At 46.7% G+C, this 21715-nt stretch overlaps 2 protein-coding genes across 2 annotated transcripts in view; one reads left to right on the forward strand and one right to left on the reverse strand.

Annotated features, from left to right (window-relative positions):
- The window catches only part of SEMA3D (semaphorin 3D), a 204377-nt gene extending 190644 nt beyond the window's left edge, over positions 1-13733 (reverse strand). Inside the window, exon 1 of the mRNA XM_041723209.1 lies at positions 13625-13733. The gene's annotated coding sequence lies outside the window, so the exon portion shown is untranslated. The remainder of the gene's footprint in view (positions 1-13624) is intronic.
- Positions 52-21347, forward strand: LOC121471502 (basic proline-rich protein-like). Its single transcript, XM_041722319.1, has 4 exons — positions 52-120; positions 536-634; positions 11533-13262; positions 21200-21347. The coding sequence occupies exons 1-4, from the start codon at positions 52-54 to the stop codon at positions 21345-21347; spliced, it is 2046 nt and encodes a 681-aa protein (XP_041578253.1).
- Positions 21348-21715: the final 368 nt, after the last annotated feature.

Consider the following 21715-nt stretch of genomic DNA (forward strand, 5'->3'; position numbering starts at 1 on the left):
ATGTGCCATGCAGCATTTGATTTTCCTAGATTAACTCATTTAATCCTCGCAATGCCCCTACGAGGCCAGCGCTTCCATCACCCCCCAGACGAAAGCCGGGAAACAGGTGCAGGAGGCGCAGTACCGAGACCCGAGCCCACCCGTCTCTCTCACGGGGCACAGTCGCCACTATTGCACCACATTCGCTCCCACACTTTAAAGCCTCAGTTTAAAGTTACACTGATCAAAGGCTCTGAAACTTTCAGCTACCAGAGAAACCTCCTTTACAAGTGGAATATTGAGCAATGAAGGCCAACTCACAGGCGCTGAAGCGGTGTGGTGCAATAACTGGGACCCAAGAGAGAACCTGGGGCTGGAGATGACACTTGGGACACAGAGAGAACAGCAGAAGTTAAGGAAGAAGAGGACATAATTTTTCAAAAGGCTCTAGACCAACAATATGAATAGGACCCTTTTGTTTATTGTATTTAAGATCCTAAAGAGATTTGATTTGACCCATAATGATAATGAATTCTTTTATAACTGTCCACTCCAGGGGAGCCATGGTTTCCATCTGTCTTTCATCAGCGACTCTCACAGTGCCCAGTACAAGCGCTGGACAAATACTTTGCAGAAAATGGAATGGGATGGAGACGTAGGAAGACTCAAAAGTAACATGGATACATGTGAAATAACCTTTGTGATGAAAGAATGTACACGTGAAAGGAATTTTATGATGAATTACATATCTAGAGCAGTGAGCAGGAAAAAACAGAGGCACAAGATTCCAAATGGAATCTTTTTTTCTTAAATTTATTTATTCATGAGAGGCAGAGAGAGAGGCAGGGACACAGGCAGAGGGAGAAGCAGGCTCCATGCGGGGAGTCCGACACGGGACTCGATCCCGGGACTCCAGGATCACGCCCTGGACCCAGGGCAGGTGCTCAACCGCTGAGCCACCCAGGCGCCCTCTGAATGGAATAATTTCAATTCAAGTATTAGAGATGGTACACTTGTCATACACAAGGCTTGGTGATATGCCTTGGGAACCTGAAACATATGATGTCTCAGAAACAACCATTCGATCCTTATCCTTGAGAAACTTAGTCTTGTGATCCTACAAGTAAGAGAGAGGGTGATAGTTACTGGGAACTGGAAAAGATCTTAAGGATGGAATAAGGTGGAATTTGAGTGTAAAGCACTTTTTCAGGCAAGATTTAGGGGACACATGTGAAGGTGCAGGGAGAATGGGCAACAGCGAGGGGCCCGGAGAAGTGGTGGCAGTAAAAGGCAAAATCATTTCAAGTGGAAGGAGAAATCAGTGCAAAGCCCCATGAGGAAGGAGTACAGAGAACACAGGCCCATGAGGTTGATGCTGGCTTGGCCTGCTTATTGATTTGGGGAATTTACAAGACTTTTCAGTTTTGCTTGTCCTGATACATTATCTACTTAATGCACAACATTTTCAACATGGCTTGTAAGCAATAAATTAAAGGAAGAAAAGGAAATTCTACACCCTCATTTCTGATTATCAGAAATAACCAAGGGTCACAAATATATAGCCAGTGATCACTGGCTGTCACAGAGATGATGGTTGTGTGACTGATAAATATTAGGGAAAAGTAGATCTGAATGCAATTGTTATCTTTAATAAATTTCAAGTGAAAGTGCACAGGATATGAAATGACTACTCACTATATTCTAAAAATTTTTGAAATGTGAGCCCAAAGTACCGTTTCTTGGAATCTGAAAAGGCCTATATGATAGTAACATAGCACAAGGTTCCTAAACAGTCAACATCCAGAGACGGGGGGTAGGGTGGAGTGAGGAATCCATAACATCTCAGCCCAAGCTCTCTGAAGGGTTTATTAAGTGCACATGTGTACGCAGAGCATTTCTTTTCTATGCAAGCTACTCCTGCCAAAAACTTGCCCTTTTTAAAACCTGAACAATGAACATTCTCTGCCAAACCTCATCACAGTGCAGTTTAAGACAACAATCCCCACGGCTCTGTGAAGTGAAATGTTATTCTCTCATCTGTGTATCCAGCACAAATGCTTTTGAACAGCTACTTTACAGGTGATAAAAGTCTTAACTTCAAAAGTTGATTTGTATTAACTTCCCATTTTAATATTATAAATAACATCTTACGTGATTTAATCATGCAGATACCTCTGCAGACAGAATTGTCTGGCTTTAACTGCCTACCGTCCAGCCAGGAGAGCAACCTGTGACACACTAATTCAATTACAATAAGGAAAATACATGAAACTACGAGACCGACACAAGTGGGGCCAACAGAGTGGATTCTGAATCCGTATGCATGTCAATGATAGAACTAGTAAGTATACAATTGCACCACGTAAGGATTTTGTCATCTGACAGAGTCAAATCTCAAAATTGGTAAGATTTTAGGTGATTATTTTCATTTACAAAGACTTTTAAAAATGTACTCTACTGATAACTCACAAGCCATCAATGACTTGAAAAGCCATCAATGACATGGATCCAAAGTAAAAAAGGAGGTGACAGGATAGTCTCTGGCACACATTTTGAGATTTGGGTCAGAGTATTAGATTTCTCTATTCCTCTTTCTGACTGGGTTAAATTACCATCAGCAGGATCTCTCTTTTTAAAAAAATGTATTCTTTTGTGTAACAAAAATGAACACCCTGAATCTAAGATTCTAGTGAGAACCCGGAACCTATTAGTCATATTGATCTGGGTCTTTCTCAGACACTTTCTTTACTTCAGGAAATTCAGCGGGGTCATACCCAAAAAAGAGGGCCTTTGGTCACATATTCTGGGATTGGTTTCCATGACTTTTCCTGAACAAGTTCTTCAAATGTATTTTTTATGCTATGACTCATACAAACTAAAAACAGAAAAAAAAAAAAAAGCATAGCTAAACTTTTCAACAATTGCCACAGTAGAACACAAATTCAGCAGGAACTATAGTTAACTATGAAGCACAGAGCCAGGTAATTGTTAGATAATTATAAATACGAGGTTAACACTCAAAAATTAGATTCCAGGGCAGCCCAGGTGGCTCAGCGGTTTAGCACCGCCTTCGGCCCAGGGCCTGATCCTAGAGACCCGGGATCAAGTCCCACGTCGGGCTCCCTGCATGGGGCCTGCTTCTCCCTCTGCCTGTGTCTCTGCCCTCCCCCCTCTCTGTGTGCGTGTCTCATGAATAAATAAATAAAATCTTAAAAAAAAATTAGATGCCAGTATAAAAGCTTAGATGAGAAAGGTAGTATGGTATGTCCAACTGTAAGAAGAGCTTACTCCAAGAGAGTAAAACTCGGGTTTTTAAAAAATATGAAACAATCTGGAACACAGGGAAGAGAAGGAATAACATGATTTATAGAGAGGGAAACATGAGAAACACACACGGTGAAAACCCACAGACTCGTAAAGGGAAACGGCAGCTTGTGCATCCTCCGTACTCTACACTGGCTCAGATGCAGGGGAGTCTCAGCCTCTGCGGGCTTTCGTGGAACAAAGAGGCCTCCTAAGTATATTTAGAATTTTCAAAGTAGTAATGATACGTGTATTACATATATAGGATTTGATAGGGAATAATATTTAACATACTTAATGCAGCAGAGATCCTTGAGATTCAACGAGGGATAAAAAGAATAGTCTTTGCATGATTCTGGCAAGAATTTTGGAAGCATAAGCATCATCTAGAACTGAAGACATCCGGCACGGGCAATGGATCTTGTCAATATCAATAAAACAGTGAGGACAGAAGTAGAAAAAAATTTGCCCTCTCTTTTATTTTTATTTTTATTTTTATTTTTTTTTAAGAGAGAGGCAGGCTCCATGCAGTGAGCCCCACGCTGGACTCGATCCCAGGTCTCCAAGATCATGCCCCAGGCTGAAGGCGGCGCTAAACCACTGAGCCACCTGGGCTGCCCTGCTCTCTCTTTTAATATTTAAGATTGATTCATAGGACATGACAAATACACAGCTTTCTTTGCATGGAAACCTATAATAACGGTAATCTGGATGTTGTTTAGTTATCCAAATACCACATTTTCTTTCAAAAAAGTAAGTATGAGAAGAACAACTAATTCCAATTATGTGTTTACTATAGTAAGATATATAATATTTAGCATCAAAAATATGTCAGAACAGTCCTATCCTGACCTAGGTGACGACACTAAGCATTTAACGGAATGACATCAGCCTAGCTGGCAGAGAATGGTTCCCGTCTTCAACCGTTTCTCACCATGCTTACTCTATATGCTTTCAAACATAATTTTTTTCCAATATAATTTTTAAAACAGTTTACACTTACAAAAACATTGAGAAGACAGCACAGAGTCTCCCTAAACCCACATCCTATAATGGTTTCCCCTATTATTTTTACATCTTATGGACATTTGTTATAATTAATGAAGCAATACTGATATATTACATGACTAAAGTCCGTAGTTCATTCTGACTTCCTTAATGTTTACCTAATGTTCTTTTTCTTTTCGTGGATCCCATCCAGGATACCATATTACATTTAGTCCCTGTCCCTTTGGCTTCCTTCCTCCTGCCTGTGACAGCTTCTCATAATTTCTTTGGTTTCAATGATCTTCACTGCTTTGAGGAGCACCAATCAGGTATATTATAGACTGGCCCCCTGTTGGAGTTGTCTGGTGCTTTTCTCATGGTTGTGTTGGGGTTATGGGTTTTCAGGACAGAGATTACAAGTTTCCCTTTTATCCCGCCATATCAAAAGCACGCACCATCAACATGCTTTATTTTTTTTTTTTTAAGATTTTATTTATTTATTCGTGAGAGACACAGAGGCAGAGACACAGGCAGAGGGAGAAGCAAGCTCCATGCAGGGAGCCTGATGTGGGACTCGATCCCGGGTCCCCAGGATCACACCCTGAGCTGAAGACAGCGCTAAACCGCTGAGCCACCCAGGATGCCCCATCAACATGCTTTATGACTGAGGCTGACCTTGATCACCTGGCTAAGAGAGCGTTTGTCAGGCTTGCTTACCCCCTAAAAAAAAAAAAAAAAAAAAAAAAAATTCCCTCCTTTCCATACTGTACTGTTTGGAGGAAGAGACCAGTCTCTGCTTCAGAAATAGGGAGTTATGCTCCCCTTCTTTGAGAACAGAGTATTTACATTAATCATTCAAAATTCTGTATGAAAGATTTGTCTCTTCTCCATTTATAATGTATTCAATCATTTATTTATATTAACATGGATATTTATTTTCTATTTCGAGTTATACTTCACACAACTTTCTCTTTCTTTCTTTCCTTCTTTCTTTCTTTCTTTCTTTCTTTCTTTCTTCCTTCCTTCCTTCCTTCCTTCCTTCCTTCCTTCCTTCTTTCTTTCTCCTTTTTTTATTTTTTGCTCAAACTACTTCAGCTTTGGCCACTGGGAGCTCTTTCAGTTGTCTCCTCTATCTCTCTGACATATCCTATGATTGCGTGCATGTGGTGGTGGTGGTGGTGGTGGTGGTGGTGGTGTGTATGAGTGTGTTAAGCACTTCTCTATTTTTTGGTGCTACAAGAAGCTCTAGGCTTAGGATATAGATTTCCTACCCCAGTTCTTGAATCAGTCATTTCCCCAAGAATTCCTTTTATTAGAGAATGGAAAACAAGACCTAGGCACTAAGTGTCACATATAGCATTTATTTTTTCAAATAAATTTCATGTTCAATAAATAAATCAATAAATTTCATATTTAAGCTAAGAATTAACATTTGTAGGTTTATGAAAAAAGTTTCACTAAAACTTCTCTATGCTTATCTATATTTTCTAGTTTTTCAGTAATGATCAGGAGCTATAACTGTGAGGCAAATAATTACTATAAAAATATACGATCTCCAAAAAACCATGTGTCCAATTTCAACAAAAAAACTCCAATTAGTATTAATTTCTCCTGACCCAATATTTAGCATTACAAGTAAACTGAGAATTCTAAGAGCTCCAAATATCTATCTTTGAGATGAAGTATTATATTTCAAAATTCAAAGTGTCTCCAAAGAAGAATGGTATTCATTTTATTTTTATTTATTTTTTAAAGATTTTATTTATTTATTCATGAGAGGCAGAGAAAGAGAGAGGCAGAGAGAGAAGCAGGCTCCATGCAGGGAGCCTGATGCGGGACTCGATCCCGGGCCTCCAGGATCACGCCCTGGGCCGAAGGCATGCACTAAACCACTGAGCCATCCAGGGATCCTCTGGTATTCATTTTAGAAAACACTTCTCTCTTTCAGAGAACAATAAATTCAGATATTAGGTGCAAACATTTGTCCAAAAGCAACGATGATAAATACCGAAACCCAAGAACGCCTGAATTTCATGTGGTACAGACTGGTCTTTACAATAAGGATAAAAAAAACAAAAAAGTGGGAGTATGAATTTCACTGATTTCATACATTCTATCAAAGAAAATCAGACTATTTAAATACAATTCAAGATTATGATATCATCAGGCATGGGTTCAACTGTCAACACAGTATGTGAAAAAAGGCTCCCTGAAACTAAGCAACTCAAGAGGGCACTTTGGACTTTATTTTTAAGTGGGTCATACATGCTGATAATAAATGTATGGAGTAGGATGCCTGGGTGGCTCAGTGGTTGAGCATCTGCCTTTGGCATGGGTCATGCATGATCCCAGGTCCTGGGATCGAATCCCACGTTGGGCTCCCTGAAGGGAGCCTGCTTCTCCCTCTGCCTGTGTCTCTGCCTCTCTCTCTAGGTCTCTCATGAATAAATAAATAAATAAAATCCTTAAAAAAAAGTAAATGTATGGATTATACTACTTCTTCACTAAGGCAACTCTAGACAAGATCTCTACTGAGCAATTTTATTAGTCTAATTTCGCTAATGTAGTATGTTTACAACTACTGATATTTAAAACTCAGTAATTAGGTTATGCAGGCTCATTACTGAACCAAATATGACACCAAAATCCTTAAAAGCTGTCTAATATAAACAAAGGATAACTGAAAAGGAGACCTAGTAAAATGCATAATATATATAGGAAAAATAAATCAGATATCTAACAGATGGTAGATTAACAACGTCACCTTCATATTCCTACACCATTTAACTTATTTTCCATGAAAGCAAGAATACTGTACTTCTTTTTAGGACTCTCAGTAATGTAGACATTTTTGCTTATTTTATTGACTGTGTTCTTAGTAGTAATAGTACCATTTAATAATACTTAATTCTATTTAATTAGAAAAATATAGCAAATGTTTCCATTTTTTCCCTGTGACTTGCTAGTAAAACCCACTAATAGAAACACTATTAACCATCAGTTTTAAAAGTATAAAATCTTGAAGTTATAATGTTAAGTGACTCACAGAAGAAAAACGGAACATAAGGTAAATTATTCCTAATTTCTGAGAAAGACACCACATCTCTAAAAAGATGATAAATTCAGATAGATGCGGACTCTTCTAGGAACACTTGGTCACTTAAGTCTCAGTTTATTTTATACATTTCTATAGAAGGGTAATACTTGTAGCTTTTTAAACTTTGCAAAAGAATGAGCAAAGTGGGGATTCCCGGGTGGCTCAGCGGTTTAGCGCCGCCTTCAGCCCAGGGCCTGATCCTGGAGACCCGGGATCGAGTCCCAGGTCGAGCTCCCTGCATGGAGCCTGCTTCTCCCTCTGCCTGTGTCTCTGCCTCTCTCTTTCTCTCTGTGTGTCTACCATGAATAAATAAATAAAATCTTAAAAAAAAAAAAAAAGACTGAGCAAAGTGTCTAAATTCACCAGATTAATCAATTTGTTAAAGATGCCCTGGTCTACAACTATTAGAAATCATTTAAATATTATTAACATGAAAATAAAAATAGTAATGAAGATAGGTTAAAGGTCATTAAAATTCTTATATGAATAGTATACTTATATTCATACTTATATGAATTGTATACTTCATTACATATTCCAGCTTCAAGTACCTATTATTCTGTTTTTAATAATTTAAAAATAATCTAATCATTTAGGTATATCTCATTATTATTAAATTTCAAAATCATTTCAAAGGCATCGCAGCTGTTTATCAGTGCAGTTCCTGTTTGTAGTGAATTTTACCTTAGCTATATCCTCCTTTCTTATTATTATTTAGATACTTAAAGTTAAGGAGAATGGAGATTGTCATGCGTTAACTGGATCCTTCTAAAAAACACAAGAAATTTGAAAATGAAACTAACTTTTTGTAGCATTCAACACTTTACTAAATATTCTTATGTAGCTATTCCATATGATCATTACACCAGTGCTGGATGTTATGCATTACAAAACACTCAACATCTCACTACTTTTTCTATGAAAGGGTAAAACTCAACTATAAGAGAAAACTGTCCTTTCTAAAAATCTCAGAAAAAGTAAGGTATAATACCAATGATCTTCAATCTGACCTTTTATAGGCAATAAGGTGACTCATAGTCACTGTATTGTTTAGTTAATGAATTAGACTTTGGTATATGTTAAGCATCTAGAATATGTTTAGCATTGTACTAACCTGAAGGTATAAAAAGTTAAAGACCAATTCCTTCCTTCAAGGTTCTTACGATCTAGTCAAGGATCATAAACAACAGAAGTAAAGAAGAAAACAAATTATTGGAAACTCAAAGTATTAGCTTGAAAGGCATGATGTCAAAACATGAAGTAAGTTTTCAGGTCACGAAGGCAATAGATAGCCTAAGGAGAACTCCACCGACCTCAGGAAAGTTTCTCAATACAGTCATTGGGTTACTATTTGACAAAATAACAATTCTTTTTTTTTTTTTTAATTTTTCCTTTACAGACATTATTAAAGCCACCAATAATTCCTATAAGGTACAGTATGACCTATGTAAATAGAAACCATTAAAAAATGATATAAAAATAAAAGGATCTTGGCCAAGGTTTCCTGGATTAGTGGAGTATTTTTTAGCCCATTTTGTGGGAGGAAGAAATGTGATTAACAAGCTTTGCCCATGGTCAATCATTATTATTGCTATTACTATTTATTTCACAAATGTGGATTATTTCTTTTTTCTTTCAAGGAAGATGTTACTGAGTGTTGAAATACTATTTTACTGGAGTAATCTGTATAGCTCCAGGTATTTATGGAAAGAGTAAACTTTCAAAATAGAGCCATGGTTACTCTTATTCATTAAATAAATCATTTGTTAATGGGCAAGAATGCTTCCCAAAGAACATGTCAATACACCATTATACTTCCCAGACAGAACAGTAAAGTTCACATTTGTTTTTCTCAAAATAACAAAGCTGTAACGAGCAATCTGAAGACAAATAAATATTTATTAAACCAGCACCAACTGAAATGTTTTTCTCTTGAGACTGAAAGTTCATATTCCAAATACTTAATAAAAATGGGGATGACTTAATCCAGTAACTCTGTACAAACAGTATACAAACACCACTGGTCCACAGAGATCCTTGCCAATTCCAGAAGACATCTTCAGAAACATCTTAAGGGTCTGTGATAAACCTCTTTATGGTTAACAAATGCCCAGGTATTAAAAAACAAAACAAAACAAAACAAAACAAAACAAACAAACAAACAAAAATGCCCAGGTAATGGAACGAGAACACAGTGTGAAGAATAAAAATGATGTACCCTGAAACTTCCTGCCTTAGTTTAACCCCAACCCAAACAGTGTATTTCCTACTTTTAGAAAATAAATGATGTGAGAGTAATTTAGCTCCATGACTCAAGTTCAAACCTATGGTTGATCTGTTAGCCTGTCATTGGAAACGGTACGTGTGCTTCCTCTGACTTTCCTACCCACAGAAAATAATTCCCACTCCCACCCTTACCAGCCCTACACAGACGCAGAGATTAAAAATTCAATTTATCGTTGTGCATTTTTCCACGCAAAAATATAAAGCAAACTCATTAAGATTTACCTCTAAAGGCAATTCTGCAAGAAGGCAAAATAAAATCCACATAATTATTTCTCTACCTTTTACCCTTAGTTTCTGCTGGCATTGATTATGGTTTCCTGATAATTCCAAAATATCTTGTACTGCCAGATACTTTTCCTCGATCTCCTCCTCTCAGAGAGTCAGTGGGAAGGTAAAAGGAATCACATCATTACTTCTTCTAAATAGATAGGCAATTGACTTTGACAAATGTGAACCAGTGGTGTCAAAACATGAAGTTTTCAGGTCACGAAGGCAATAGATAGGCTAAGGAGAACCCCACCAACCTCAGGAAATTTTTTCAATACAGCCATTAGGTTACTATTTGACAAAATATTTTTTTAAATTTTTCCTTAACAGACATTATTAAAGCCAGTAACAATCCCTATAAAGTACAGTATGACGTGTGTAAATATAGACTATTAATATCACGTGTATATGATTCTGGGCCTAGAGACTTGATGTGGCCTGTACCAATCCTCAATCATGGATTCCATTTTAAAGTCTTGGATGCTCTTCTCTGGTAAATTATAATGTACAGATGCAATATCAAAGTGATCTCAGAAAGGTCCTCCCTGTAAGTGGGCTCACAAAAATCCTCCTGAAGTCCCTGAAGAGGGAACCACAGTGAGGTAAGACAGTTCCAGCCTCTGCTCTGCCCCTTACCAGTTTATATTTGGGCATATCAATTAACACCTTTATATCTCACTATTCTTTTTTGTTTTTTAAAGATTTTATTTATTCATGAGTGACAGATGGGCAGAGACACAGGCAGAGGGAGAAGCAGGCTCCTCGCAGGGAACCCGATGTGGGACTCGATCCCTTGACCCGGGGGGTCACACCCTGAGCCGAAGGCAGACGGTCAACTGCTGAGCCTCCCAGGCGTCCCTCATTATTATTTCTACAATGAGAATAACTGCTTTACCTACTCCCCTAACCATCAATTCAATTTATTAAAGATTTTATATACTTATTCATGAGAGACACAGAGAGGCAGAGACACAGGCAGAGGGCCCCATGCGGGACTCGATCTGAGAACCCTGGAATCATAACCTGAGCCAAAGGCAGATGCTCAACCTCTTTGCCACCCAGGAGCCCCACCGGCCGTTCCATTTTTCAGCATGATGATTTGTCAGGACTGCAAAAGCCAAAGTGGGACACCACCCACTCCTAACTCTCTGCGTCTCTGAGTTATTCATCTAAAACAATAAGGAGAATAATGACATGTCCTGGAGTACTACTTGAATCCTAACGGTGACCGTGCACAAAGCACCTTGCACGCGCGGTACAGCGTTGCACACACGCCCCTTCCCTGCCACCCATCTTCCATCTCGTAAATGGGCCGCCCGCAGGTTAGACGCCGGCAGTGCCTCGGTGCCCAGTCGCTGTCGCCGCTACCCGGGCCCTGTTCTCTCCCCCACCCCCTGCCCGCGTTTCCCGGACCTTCTCTTCCCCGGGCCGCGGCCCTCTCTAGCTTCCCCGCCGCCCGGCAGGGTGCACCCCACAGCCCCCACGCAGCCCCGGCTCAGCCCCGCGCAGCTCCCCCCCGCCGCGCCCCGCGCAGGCCCCGCGCAGCCCCCCGCCCGCATCCCCGCACAGCCCCCTGCAGCCCCGCGCAGCCCCCCCCCCGCATCCCCGCACAGCCCCCTGCAGCCCCGCGCAGCCCCCCCGCCCGCATCCCCGCACAGCCCCCTGCAGCCCCGCGCAGCCCCCCGCCCGCATCCCCGCACAGCCCCCTGCAGCCCTGTGCAGCCCCCCGCCCGCATCCCCGCACAGCCCCCTGCAGCCCCGCGCAGCCCCCCGCCCGCATCCCCGCACAGCCCCCTGCAGCCCCGCGCAGCCCCCCGCCCGCATCCCCGCACAGCCCCCTGCAGCCCTGTGCAGCCCCCCGCCCGCATCCCCGCACAGCCCCCTGCAGCCCTGTGCAGCCCCCCGCCCGCATCCCCGCAACAGCCCCCTGCAGCCCTGTGCAGCCCCCCGCCCGCATCCCCGCAACAGCCCCCTGCAGCCCTGTGCAGCCCCCCGCCCGCATCCCCGCAACAGCCCCCTGCAGCCCCGCGCAGCCCCCCGCCCGCATCCCCGCACAGCCCCCTGCAGCCCCGCGCAGCCCCCCGCCCGCATCCCCGCACAGCCCCCTGCAGCCCTGTGCAGCCCCCCGCCCGCATCCCCGCACAGCCCCCTGCAGCCCCGTGCAGCCCCCCCGCCCGCATCCCCGCACAGCCCCCTGCAGCCCCGCGCAGCCCCCCGCCCGCATCCCCGCACAGCCCCCTGCAGCCCTGTGCAGCCCCCCGCCCGCATCCCCGCACAGCCCCCTGCAGCCCTGTGCAGCCCCCCGCCCGCATCCCCGCAACAGCCCCCTGCAGCCCTGTGCAGCCCCCCGCCCGCATCCCCGCAACAGCCCCCTGCAGCCCTGTGCAGCCCCCCCGCCCGCATCCCCGCACAGCCCCCTGCAGCCCTGTGCAGCCCCCCGCCCGCATCCCCGCAACAGCCCCCTGCAGCCCTGTGCAGCCCCCCGCCCGCATCCCCGCAACAGCCCCCTGCAGCCCTGTGCAGCCCCCCGCCCGCATCCCCGCAACAGCCCCCTGCAGCCCCGCGCAGCCCCCCCACCTCTGCGCCCCGCGCAGCCCTGGCTCAGCCCCGCGCAGCCCCGACGTGCAGCCTGGGGCAGGGCGAGCCGGGGCGTCCGGCGTTGGGGACCGGCTCCGGCCCCGCCCCCCTTCCACGCGCGGATCCCGGTCCTGAGCGCGCGCCTGGGCCACGCGGCAGCCGCCCGGGGCCCCGGGGGGGTCTCGCCCTCGCCCCCGTCCCCGCCCCCGCCCCCCGGGGGAGCCGCGGGGACACTCGGGGCTGCTGGGGCCCGGGCCTCCGACCGCGGTGGGGGGGCGCCTCGCTCGGGGGTAGAGGGCGAGAGGGTGGCCGGCCGGGGTCGGACGCCGGTCACCGGGGTCGGGCCGCTCCGAACCCCCCGCTTCCAGCTCGGGGCCGCAGCGCGCGAGTCCTCCGCTCAGGGCCCTGCGCGCCGCCGGGAGCCGCGGAAGCCGAGTCCCCGGGCGAGGGCAGCCCGGCGGGGAGCGGCCGGCCGCCCGGGGGGGGGTGCCCGGCGGGGCAAGTCCCGGCCTCTCTCGGGCAGCACGAGCCGCCGTCGGGGCCCGCGGACGCCCCCCCCCGACCCCCGGGCCCGCAGGACGCGCTCGCAGCGGGCCGAGCCCCCCCCCCCCCCCGCCGCAGTCCGCGGGTCCTCGCCCAGGGTCCCCGCCGCCGGGCCGGCCGTGAACCTGCCGCCGCGGGGGAGCGAGGAGCCCGGGGAAGCTGCCGGGAGACTCAGGAGGAAAACTTTGCAGAGTCGTGGCCGCGGGAGGCTCCGGCGGAGGAGGCGCGGGCGGCGGCGGCGGCGGGGAGGGGAGAGGTGGGGGGAGATGGGGAGATGGGGAGGGGGGAGATGGGGAGGGGAGCAGGTGGGCAGGTGGGCTGCGGGCCGGGCTGCGGGGATGGGGGACGTGGGCAGGTGGGCTGCCGGCCCCAGCGCGGGGTGCCCAGGCCGTGCGCGCTCCGGGGCGCGCCCTCCGCGTCGGCGCCCGCCCGCCCGCCCGCCTGCCCGCCCGCCGCGCGCTGCGCTCGTCCGCCCCGGGCCGCCCTCCTCCGCGGGCTCGCGGCCGCCCCAGCCCCAGTCGCCCCGCTGGACTCGGCGGTCCCGGCGCCCGCCCTCCGGGGGCAGGTGGCCAGAGGCAGCCTTACCTGCCGCGGGCTCTTCTCCGCCCTCCGGGGCCGGCCGTCCGCTCGCGAAGCCGGGCAGGGGCGCGGGGCTGCGGGCGCGGAGCGCGGGGCGCGGGGCTGCGGCCGCTCGGGCCGGGCGGGAGGCAGGGGGCGCTGCGGCCCCGGAGCGGGCCGGGCCGGGCGCGGAGCCAGGCGGCAGCCGGAGCTCCGCGGAGGCGAGCGCGGCGGGGAAAGGGCTGCCGGCCCAGCGCGGGGTGCCCAGGCCGTGCGCGCTCCGGGGCGCGCCCTCCGCGTCGGCGCCCGCCCGCCCGCCCGCCTGCCCGCCCGCCGCGCGCTGCGCTCGTCCGCCCCGGGCCGCCCTCCTCCGCGGGCTCGCGGCCGCCCCAGCCCCCAGTCGCCCCGCTGGACTCGGCGGGTCCCGGCGCCCGCCCTCCGGGGGCAGGTGGCCAGAGGCAGCCTTACCTGCCGCGGGCTCTTCTCCGCCCTCCGGGGCCGGCCGTCCGCTCGCGAAGCCGGGCAGGGGGCGCGGGGGCTGCGGGCGCGGAGCGCGGGGCGCGGGGCTGCGGGGCGCGGGGCTGCGGGCGCGGAGCGCGGGGCGCGGGGCTGCGGGCGCGGAGCGCGGGGCGCGGGGCTGCGGGCGCGGAGCGCGGGGCGCGGGGCTGCGGGCGCGGAGCGCGGGGCGCGGGGCTGCGGGCGCGGAGCGCGGGGCGCGGGGCTGCGGGCGCGGAGCGCGGGGCGCGGGGCTGCGGGCGCGGAGCGCGGGGCGCGGGGCTGCGGGCGCGGAGCGCGGGGCGCGGGGCTGCGGGCGCGGAGCGCGGGGCGCGGGGCTGCGGGCGCGGAGCGCGGGGCGCGGGGCTGCGGGCGCGGAGCGCGGGGCGCGGGGCTGCGGGCGCGGAGCGCGGGGCGCGGGGCTGCGGGCGCGGAGCGCGGGGCGCGGGGCTGCGGGCGCGGAGCGCGGGGCGCGGGGCTGCGGGCGCGGAGCGCGGGGCGCGGGGCTGCGGGCGCGGAGCGCGGGGCGCGGGGCTGCGGGCGCGGAGCGCGGGGCGCGGGGCTGCGGGCGCGGAGCGCGGGGCGCGGGGCTGCGGGCGCGGAGCGCGGGGCGCGGGGCTGCGGGCGCGGAGCGCGGCGGGGAAAGGCACGCTCCGGGCCGGAGGGCGGCTTTTAAGTTCGTGGTGCGACCGCAGCAGCTGGGGCGGGGGGCCGGGCGCTCTCGCGGGCGCGCAGGACCCGGGCTGCCCCCGCCGCCCGCCCGCCCGCCCGCCCGCCTGCCCGCCCGCCGCGCGCTGCGCTCGTCCGCCCCGGGCCGCCCTCCTCCGCGGGCTCGCGGCCGCCCCAACCCCAGTCGCCCCGCTGGACTCGGCCGGTCCCGGCGCCCGCCCTCCGGGGGCAGGTGGCCAGAGGCAGCCTTACCTGCCGCGGCTCTTCTCCTCCGCCCTCCGGGGCCGGCCGTCCGCTCGCGAAGCCGGGCAGGGGCGCGGGGCTGCGGGCGCGGAGCGCGGGGCGCGGGGCTGCGGGCGCGGAGCGCGGGGCGCGGGGCTGCGGGCGCGGAGCGCGGGGCGCGGGGCTTGGGCCGCATTAGCTGCCTGGGAGAGCCGCCTGCGATTGGAAGCCTAGGCTTGGAGTCGCACACCTTGCACTTATTAGCCCCATACAGAAAGCTGACTTGGGGGTAGAGCCATAGGAAAAAAAAAGCCGCCACCGGATTCTGCATTTGTCAGCTTGATTTAAGAGCACAGCTTGGAAGGGCCCAGAGCGCCTTTGGCAAATGACAAGTGGTGTTTTAGTTTGGGGGTAGGAGCAGTCAGTAACGACAATGGAAGAATTGGAAGGCGGGAGGTGACTCCTCATTCAGCATCTGCAGCGGGGATCCGAGGGCCACAGAAGCTAAATGAGTCATTGCAAGTTGCAGATGGTTAGTGGCAGAGACAGGCTCAGGAGGGATTCAAGTTTCCTAACTCTGACCAAGGTTCTTTCCTGTGTCTCATGCTGCCCCATTTCTGTAACCTTGGTTTTCACTTTCCACCAACCAACCCCATAATTTTCCTCTTTAGATACAGGAGAATTTAAGTCCCTACAGACTATTCTGACCTATAGCAAGTTTTTTTGAAAGCTTCGTATTTAATGTTATACCACTCGTTTTGTAATTGACCGTGCCCTTGGTGTGTTCATTGCCTTTTCTTGTATGTTTTATATCATTTTATTTGTTTATGCCATTGCCCTTTGATCCAAATTGCAACCTCATTGTAAGGACAAAATACCTTTTTTGTCTCCCACAGCATAGCTTAAAGGGCTTTGCACAGAGTGGACTCATGATAAGTAGTTTTTTTACTTTTGAAAACTCTCTACTTATTAATTGTCTAATAATTTTGTCAGTTTATTGGCCAGAATACTGTACTTAACTAGAATTACAGTTAACTGGATTTCCCCTTTTTTCCTCCTGTCAAAATCCTGTCTTAATACACTCAAGCCAAACAGCATCCCCTTTGCTACTATTTCCACCTTTTCCACAAAGCCCCTACAGAATTCATCATTCCTTCCTGTTTTCCCAAAGCACTTTGACTTCACCACTATTATAAGCCCTTTTCATGTTATGTCATAATTAGTTATGCGTGGGTCCTCGTCTGGGCTTGCGTGTTGTCTTCCTTTCCCAAGCCCCTAAAACAATGCCTCTGAATTGGTGTTAACTGGCTTAGTTTGGAATACAGTGACTTAAAATTTAGGCTACATTCACTAGGGCATCGGGAATGTGCCATGAGAAGACAACATCTGGAAACTGGATTCTTTTCATTGCTCTGAGCACACAGCGCGCAGCAGCACAATCAACTGTGCAAAGTTGTGACGCACGGCCTCAGCTGTGTCCACGGCTTTGTAATCCTCAGGGTAGTTCTCCAAAGTGTCTTGCATATGGTAGGTGTTCAACCAATATTTTGGTGGTTAAATTAGGTACTGAAAACAGTGGGTCGTTGATGATAACCAGTTACTGCATCTACTACTTAACTTTCACTAAGATACAGGATCGCATCAGAATGGCTCTACAACACTTTCTAAGAGTCTGAGACTCACTGCCGTGGAAAGCAGTTTGTAATCTGTCCTGTTGGGCTAATAATAACCTATCTAAATCCTTGCAATAACGCCTAGTGAGGAAAATCTTCTTTACATTAGGTTTTGTTAAAATGTAAGGTGTATCATACAGTTTAGCATATCTCCCAGTGTGACTATTCAAGATTCAACAAGTGATCCTTAATTATACTGAACGAGATGTGTATATTATCAGTTAGAACCACCGAATTGCTGTTCTATGCCTGTTTCATTCTGAGGGTGGAAGGAACAGACAGGAAAGAGGGACTACTTTACAGTTTCCAGGTGCTTACACACATTTTTGAATAAGTACATTTGTTTTGAGGGCCCAACCTCTTACTCTGTGCTATACTACATCTCACCCATCTCCATTTATGGAAGCTGAGTAAGTCATTATTACTGTAGGGTAGCAGATATGTGTTAGATTATGTGAAATAACACTATTTCTCATAGGATTCCATGTTAGTACTTCATGAAGCCACTTTCAGGACAAAGTTCTAATTGTACAGTTTCAAGAGTCATCAATCTATATTGGGAACCATAAGGGAAGGCAGCAGGAATGGCTAAGAGTAGAATAGGTATATTCTAGGCTTCTCCAACTCCACATATAGCTACCTTTGCCAAGAAGACAGGAGAAAGATAATTACTGGGTCCAGGATTTAAATGTAGCAGGATCTCAGAGGATTTGGCCGCACTTTCAGCAGAAGGTAGTAGCTTGCTGTTCTGTTCCAACAAAAATCTACAGTCTTAGTTCTCTCTGTACTGTCATGTATTCACAAAAAAAGAAAGAATTTTAAGGAAAAATAAGGATCGATAAAAAAACCTGTGAAGTTCTATGTACAGAGTTAAGGAAAATGGAGATAAAACTCAAGCATTTAGTGATCACATCTATAAAACGTGTCATACCTTGGTCATAGATTAAACCTCTCTGCCTTATGATAAATACACACTACTTTATGAATGTTTTCCCACGTACTAACATATCAGTACTGACAGATAAACGTTGTTATGCTCATTAGAGAAAACTGGAATGTATATTAGTTTGTGTCTAATTGGAACAAGTGATGGCATGAGTTCAAAGTAGCTCACCCACCTCCTACTCTCCTATCAGGTGTTTTCCCCTTATAAACTTCAGATTTTTTTTTTCCGTTTGTTTCATTTGATCATGACGATCCACTCATCATTGGATCATTAGGTAGTTACATGTTAAGATCATTAGATCATACGTAGTGATGGAAAAGAACACACTTTTCATCTTTATTTCAGTATTAATTACACATACATAGAACTCTCAGAAGTAAATGTATCTGTTTTTTCATCTTTAAGACAGAAGATAGTTTACAGTTAGTTAATCAGATTGTAAAACTATCAGAACTATGCTTAACATCTTTGAGTTTTAAACTCTTCTAACATCACAAATAATCATAAACATTCCGAGTTAGGAGAGGCCTCAGAGACCTACCCCTCATGTTATACACAGGAGAACCAAGGCCAAAAGGTGGAGTAATCATCCAGTGCCTTCTAACTCCTGCTCTACGCCCTGTGCAATACAGCACCTTGCTGTAGAGACTTTACTTGAAGAGGAAGATGAAGATGAAGAAGAAGAAGAAAAAAAAATCAGCTATTTTGCAAAACCTTTCCAAGCCAGAATCTTAAGGTTATATTTACTTAGCTGGTTTGGGGTGTGGTGAATAATTAAATTCAGCAGGAATGCACTTCAAAATAAAAATAAAAACACAACCCAACCCCTTTGGCCCAAGTCCTGAGACCTCAGAAAAGAAAACCTCCTTGACTAGGAACATTTGCTGGGGGTTAGAAAGCCTTTCTGAGCCTGATATAGGAGTCCATATAGCCAGTGCAGGATGGAGGAGTTTATAGTCAAATAACTGACTCTTTGTTTTTTTCTTTTTTAACAGTGTTCTTAGATCAACAAACAATCCCCAAGGAAGGATTTTAAGGAAAAATAAACACCTTTCTTACATATCATATAAGAAAAAAAATCGTCTTTGCGTTTGCTTTTCTTAAAGCAAAGCCACCGCCACCCAAGCCACCACCACTCCACCCTCAGAGCATACCTTAGAAATAATGTATTTCTTCTAAGAAAATGGGGGAGGGGAGGGACTCCTGTGATACCTAATCAAGGCAAGCCTTATTTATACAAGGGTGATGAAACCAAGAAAAATATGCCCTCTTGTGGCTTATTTGTTCTAGTTCACGACTAATCAACAGTGCTCTATTATTTCCTGAAACTCAAACATACCTATATTCCAAGTGGAATTAAACTATTCCTTTGTGCAGTAACTAGAGAGGACAGGTCCATGCAGACAGCATGAAGGCATTCCAAGACTTCTGCTTTGTCCAAGGTCATATGCAGCTACTTAGCCACAAGGAAATCAGTATCCCTAAAAATGGGGGAACATTTTCCAAAATAACCCACAGATTCTTTCAGATCTTATAAAAATACCTTTCAAATAAATGCATTGATAGAATTTCTTTCCTAAATAGTGAGGTTTGTTTTGGACAGACTTAAACTATCAGTTTCCACAAATAGGAGAAAATTCATAATTTCCTGCCCTACTGTATTTGTGCCTCTAATATTTCTTTCACTGTAGGATGATGCTTATTTTTCCACTGAGAAAAGTAAAATATGAAGCAGTTAAGAGCATGCTGATTTTCATTCTGTGCATCCTTCTTTCTCTTCTTTCCACTTACTTTACTCAGAAATGAGGCTATAACAAATGTCTTATATCCAATGATTTACAGAAACAATTAATTTCATTTTATGACAAAAAAAATGTCCACCATATTTTTCTGAAACCATTAAGTGGTGATGAGTTCAGGGGAAAGTGACTTCTGGTGAGCACGAGAAAGACTTTCACATAACTGTGATTTAAATAATATAGTAACTAAGTGAGCGTCAAAGGCTTAAAACAGGCCAGGTTGTTAAATCCTTAGTCTAATGCTACTGTAATAATAATTATGATTAACATTATCATTATCATTTTACATACAGAGAAACCTTAAGTGACTTAAATAACACATTTTTCATTTGCCTGGATCTGCTTGTGTATGAAGGGGGCCAGTGAGCCATTTCCTTACCTCAGCACCTTGCTGAAGAAATAAACCACATTGAACCTTACTTAACAGAAAGAAAAATGTGACTTTCCAAACTGCCCAATTTAAAACATGTAAGTGTTCTTTTTCTAAGTGACAGGCTAAAATGGGATCGTATTCCTTTAAATTCATGATCATTCTGACCCTTGAAGCACAGACATACTTTCCTTTGCATTACCATTTGAAAACAATCATAAAACAATTCAAGATTTTAAATTCTATTTACTTTAAATTTAATGAAGAAAAGTGAATCACTATAATACTACTAACAAATTGCATTCTCTTTCTACTCCATACCTCAGTAAGATTATCTTTCTTTATGTATAAAAAAATTTTACTTCCCCAATTTTATTCATGTATTTGCCAATAATGTCTACATTAAAAGTCTATGACTATACGTACATTTTAAAAATTATCTCTAATTTTATTATACTTAAAACTTCTAAGAATAGAGCCCATTTTAAAAGACAAAAACATGGTCATTTAAAAAATGTATTAAGGGGATCCCTGAGTGACTCAGTGGTTTAGCACCTGCCTTTAGCCCAGTTCATGATCCGGGGGTTCCGGGATCGAGTCCCGCATGGGGCTCCTTGCAGGGAGCCTGCTTCTCCCTCTGCCTGTGTCTCTGCCTCTCTCTCTCTCTCTCTCTGTGTGTCTATCATGAATAAATAAATAAATAATTTTTAAAAATAAAAATAAAAAACGTATCAAGAAATTAACATTTCACTAATTAGAATAAAAGAGAAGCTGTCCATAATGATGAAAGTCAATATTATAAGTATATTATGGATGGCATATCCAATGTCAAAAATGATGACCTGTCAATATTAGCTATTAAAACATTATAAATTTATGGTATTAAAACAGCAAGGTACTGGCTAGTGAATGGATAACCAAGCAAAGCAATTAAAAGTCCAGAACACATATATACATATATATTTATATTTATATATATATAAACATACATATATTATAATTCACACATGTAACAGGTTATTTTTTTTTTCTGGCTCCAAACTTGAATGGACAAGAAATGCCTTCCTTTCTAAAAATTACTTTTGCTATGTAGCATTTCCAAAACAAAAAATAGCGTGTGCCCACACGTGCCCACACAAGAAAAGAGAATTGACACTCAAGAATATGTCATGCAGCTTAAGAATTAGAGTATTACAAGTACCTTCAAAGTTACCTCTGTGCTCCTTCATGATTCCCTTTGCCTGCCACACAGAAGTAAGCAATACTCTAAATTCAATGCTTATTTCCTTGTCCTTTTCTCCCCATGTATGTATACGGCTCCAAGGAATGTCTGGCCCGACGTGGAAAGCTATCGTGACAGCTGTGTATAAATAGCATCAGCTTCATAAAAACGGCAACTTTCTGTGATTTTCTTTACTCCACACCAAGGTCTTTCTCCCCTGTTGTGTTTGCTGTTGTTTTGTTCTTTATGGCTTGCCACGGTGCCGCCGTGTGGGCCTGCCCTGTGTCACCCACCCGCGCGGGTGGCCCGGCCTGTGCTCCCGACCCCACTCGAGCTCGCCGGGAGCCGCGGTGAAGGCCCGGTCAGCCCCAGGAGGCGAAGCAAAGCATCTGCGGGGGGGGGGGGGGCGGGAGGGAAGAGATGCTGCAAAGCACCAACAAGCAGCACGAACCTTGTTTCTTCCTAAAAGTAGAACATTAACTTCGTGGTTTGCAGGTAAAGTCAGTCACTGATTTCTTTCAACATTTTAATGACATGGGATGCTAGAGTTCTGCAATTCTTTACCCTCTCTCAATTCTAGTATTTAAATCCCAAAGGGACCTAACTAAACCCAGCAGCCCAGAAGCGCCTAGTTTGCCTGCGGGACCCAGCAGTGCCACAGCCTGCGTGGCTTAAACAGCACAAACGTATTTTCTTGCACAAACATTTCTCCAGGTCTGGAG

This window comes from Vulpes lagopus, chromosome 11, assembly GCF_018345385.1.
Source record: "Vulpes lagopus strain Blue_001 chromosome 11, ASM1834538v1, whole genome shotgun sequence".
Classification (NCBI taxonomy): Eukaryota; Metazoa; Chordata; class Mammalia; order Carnivora; family Canidae; genus Vulpes; species Vulpes lagopus.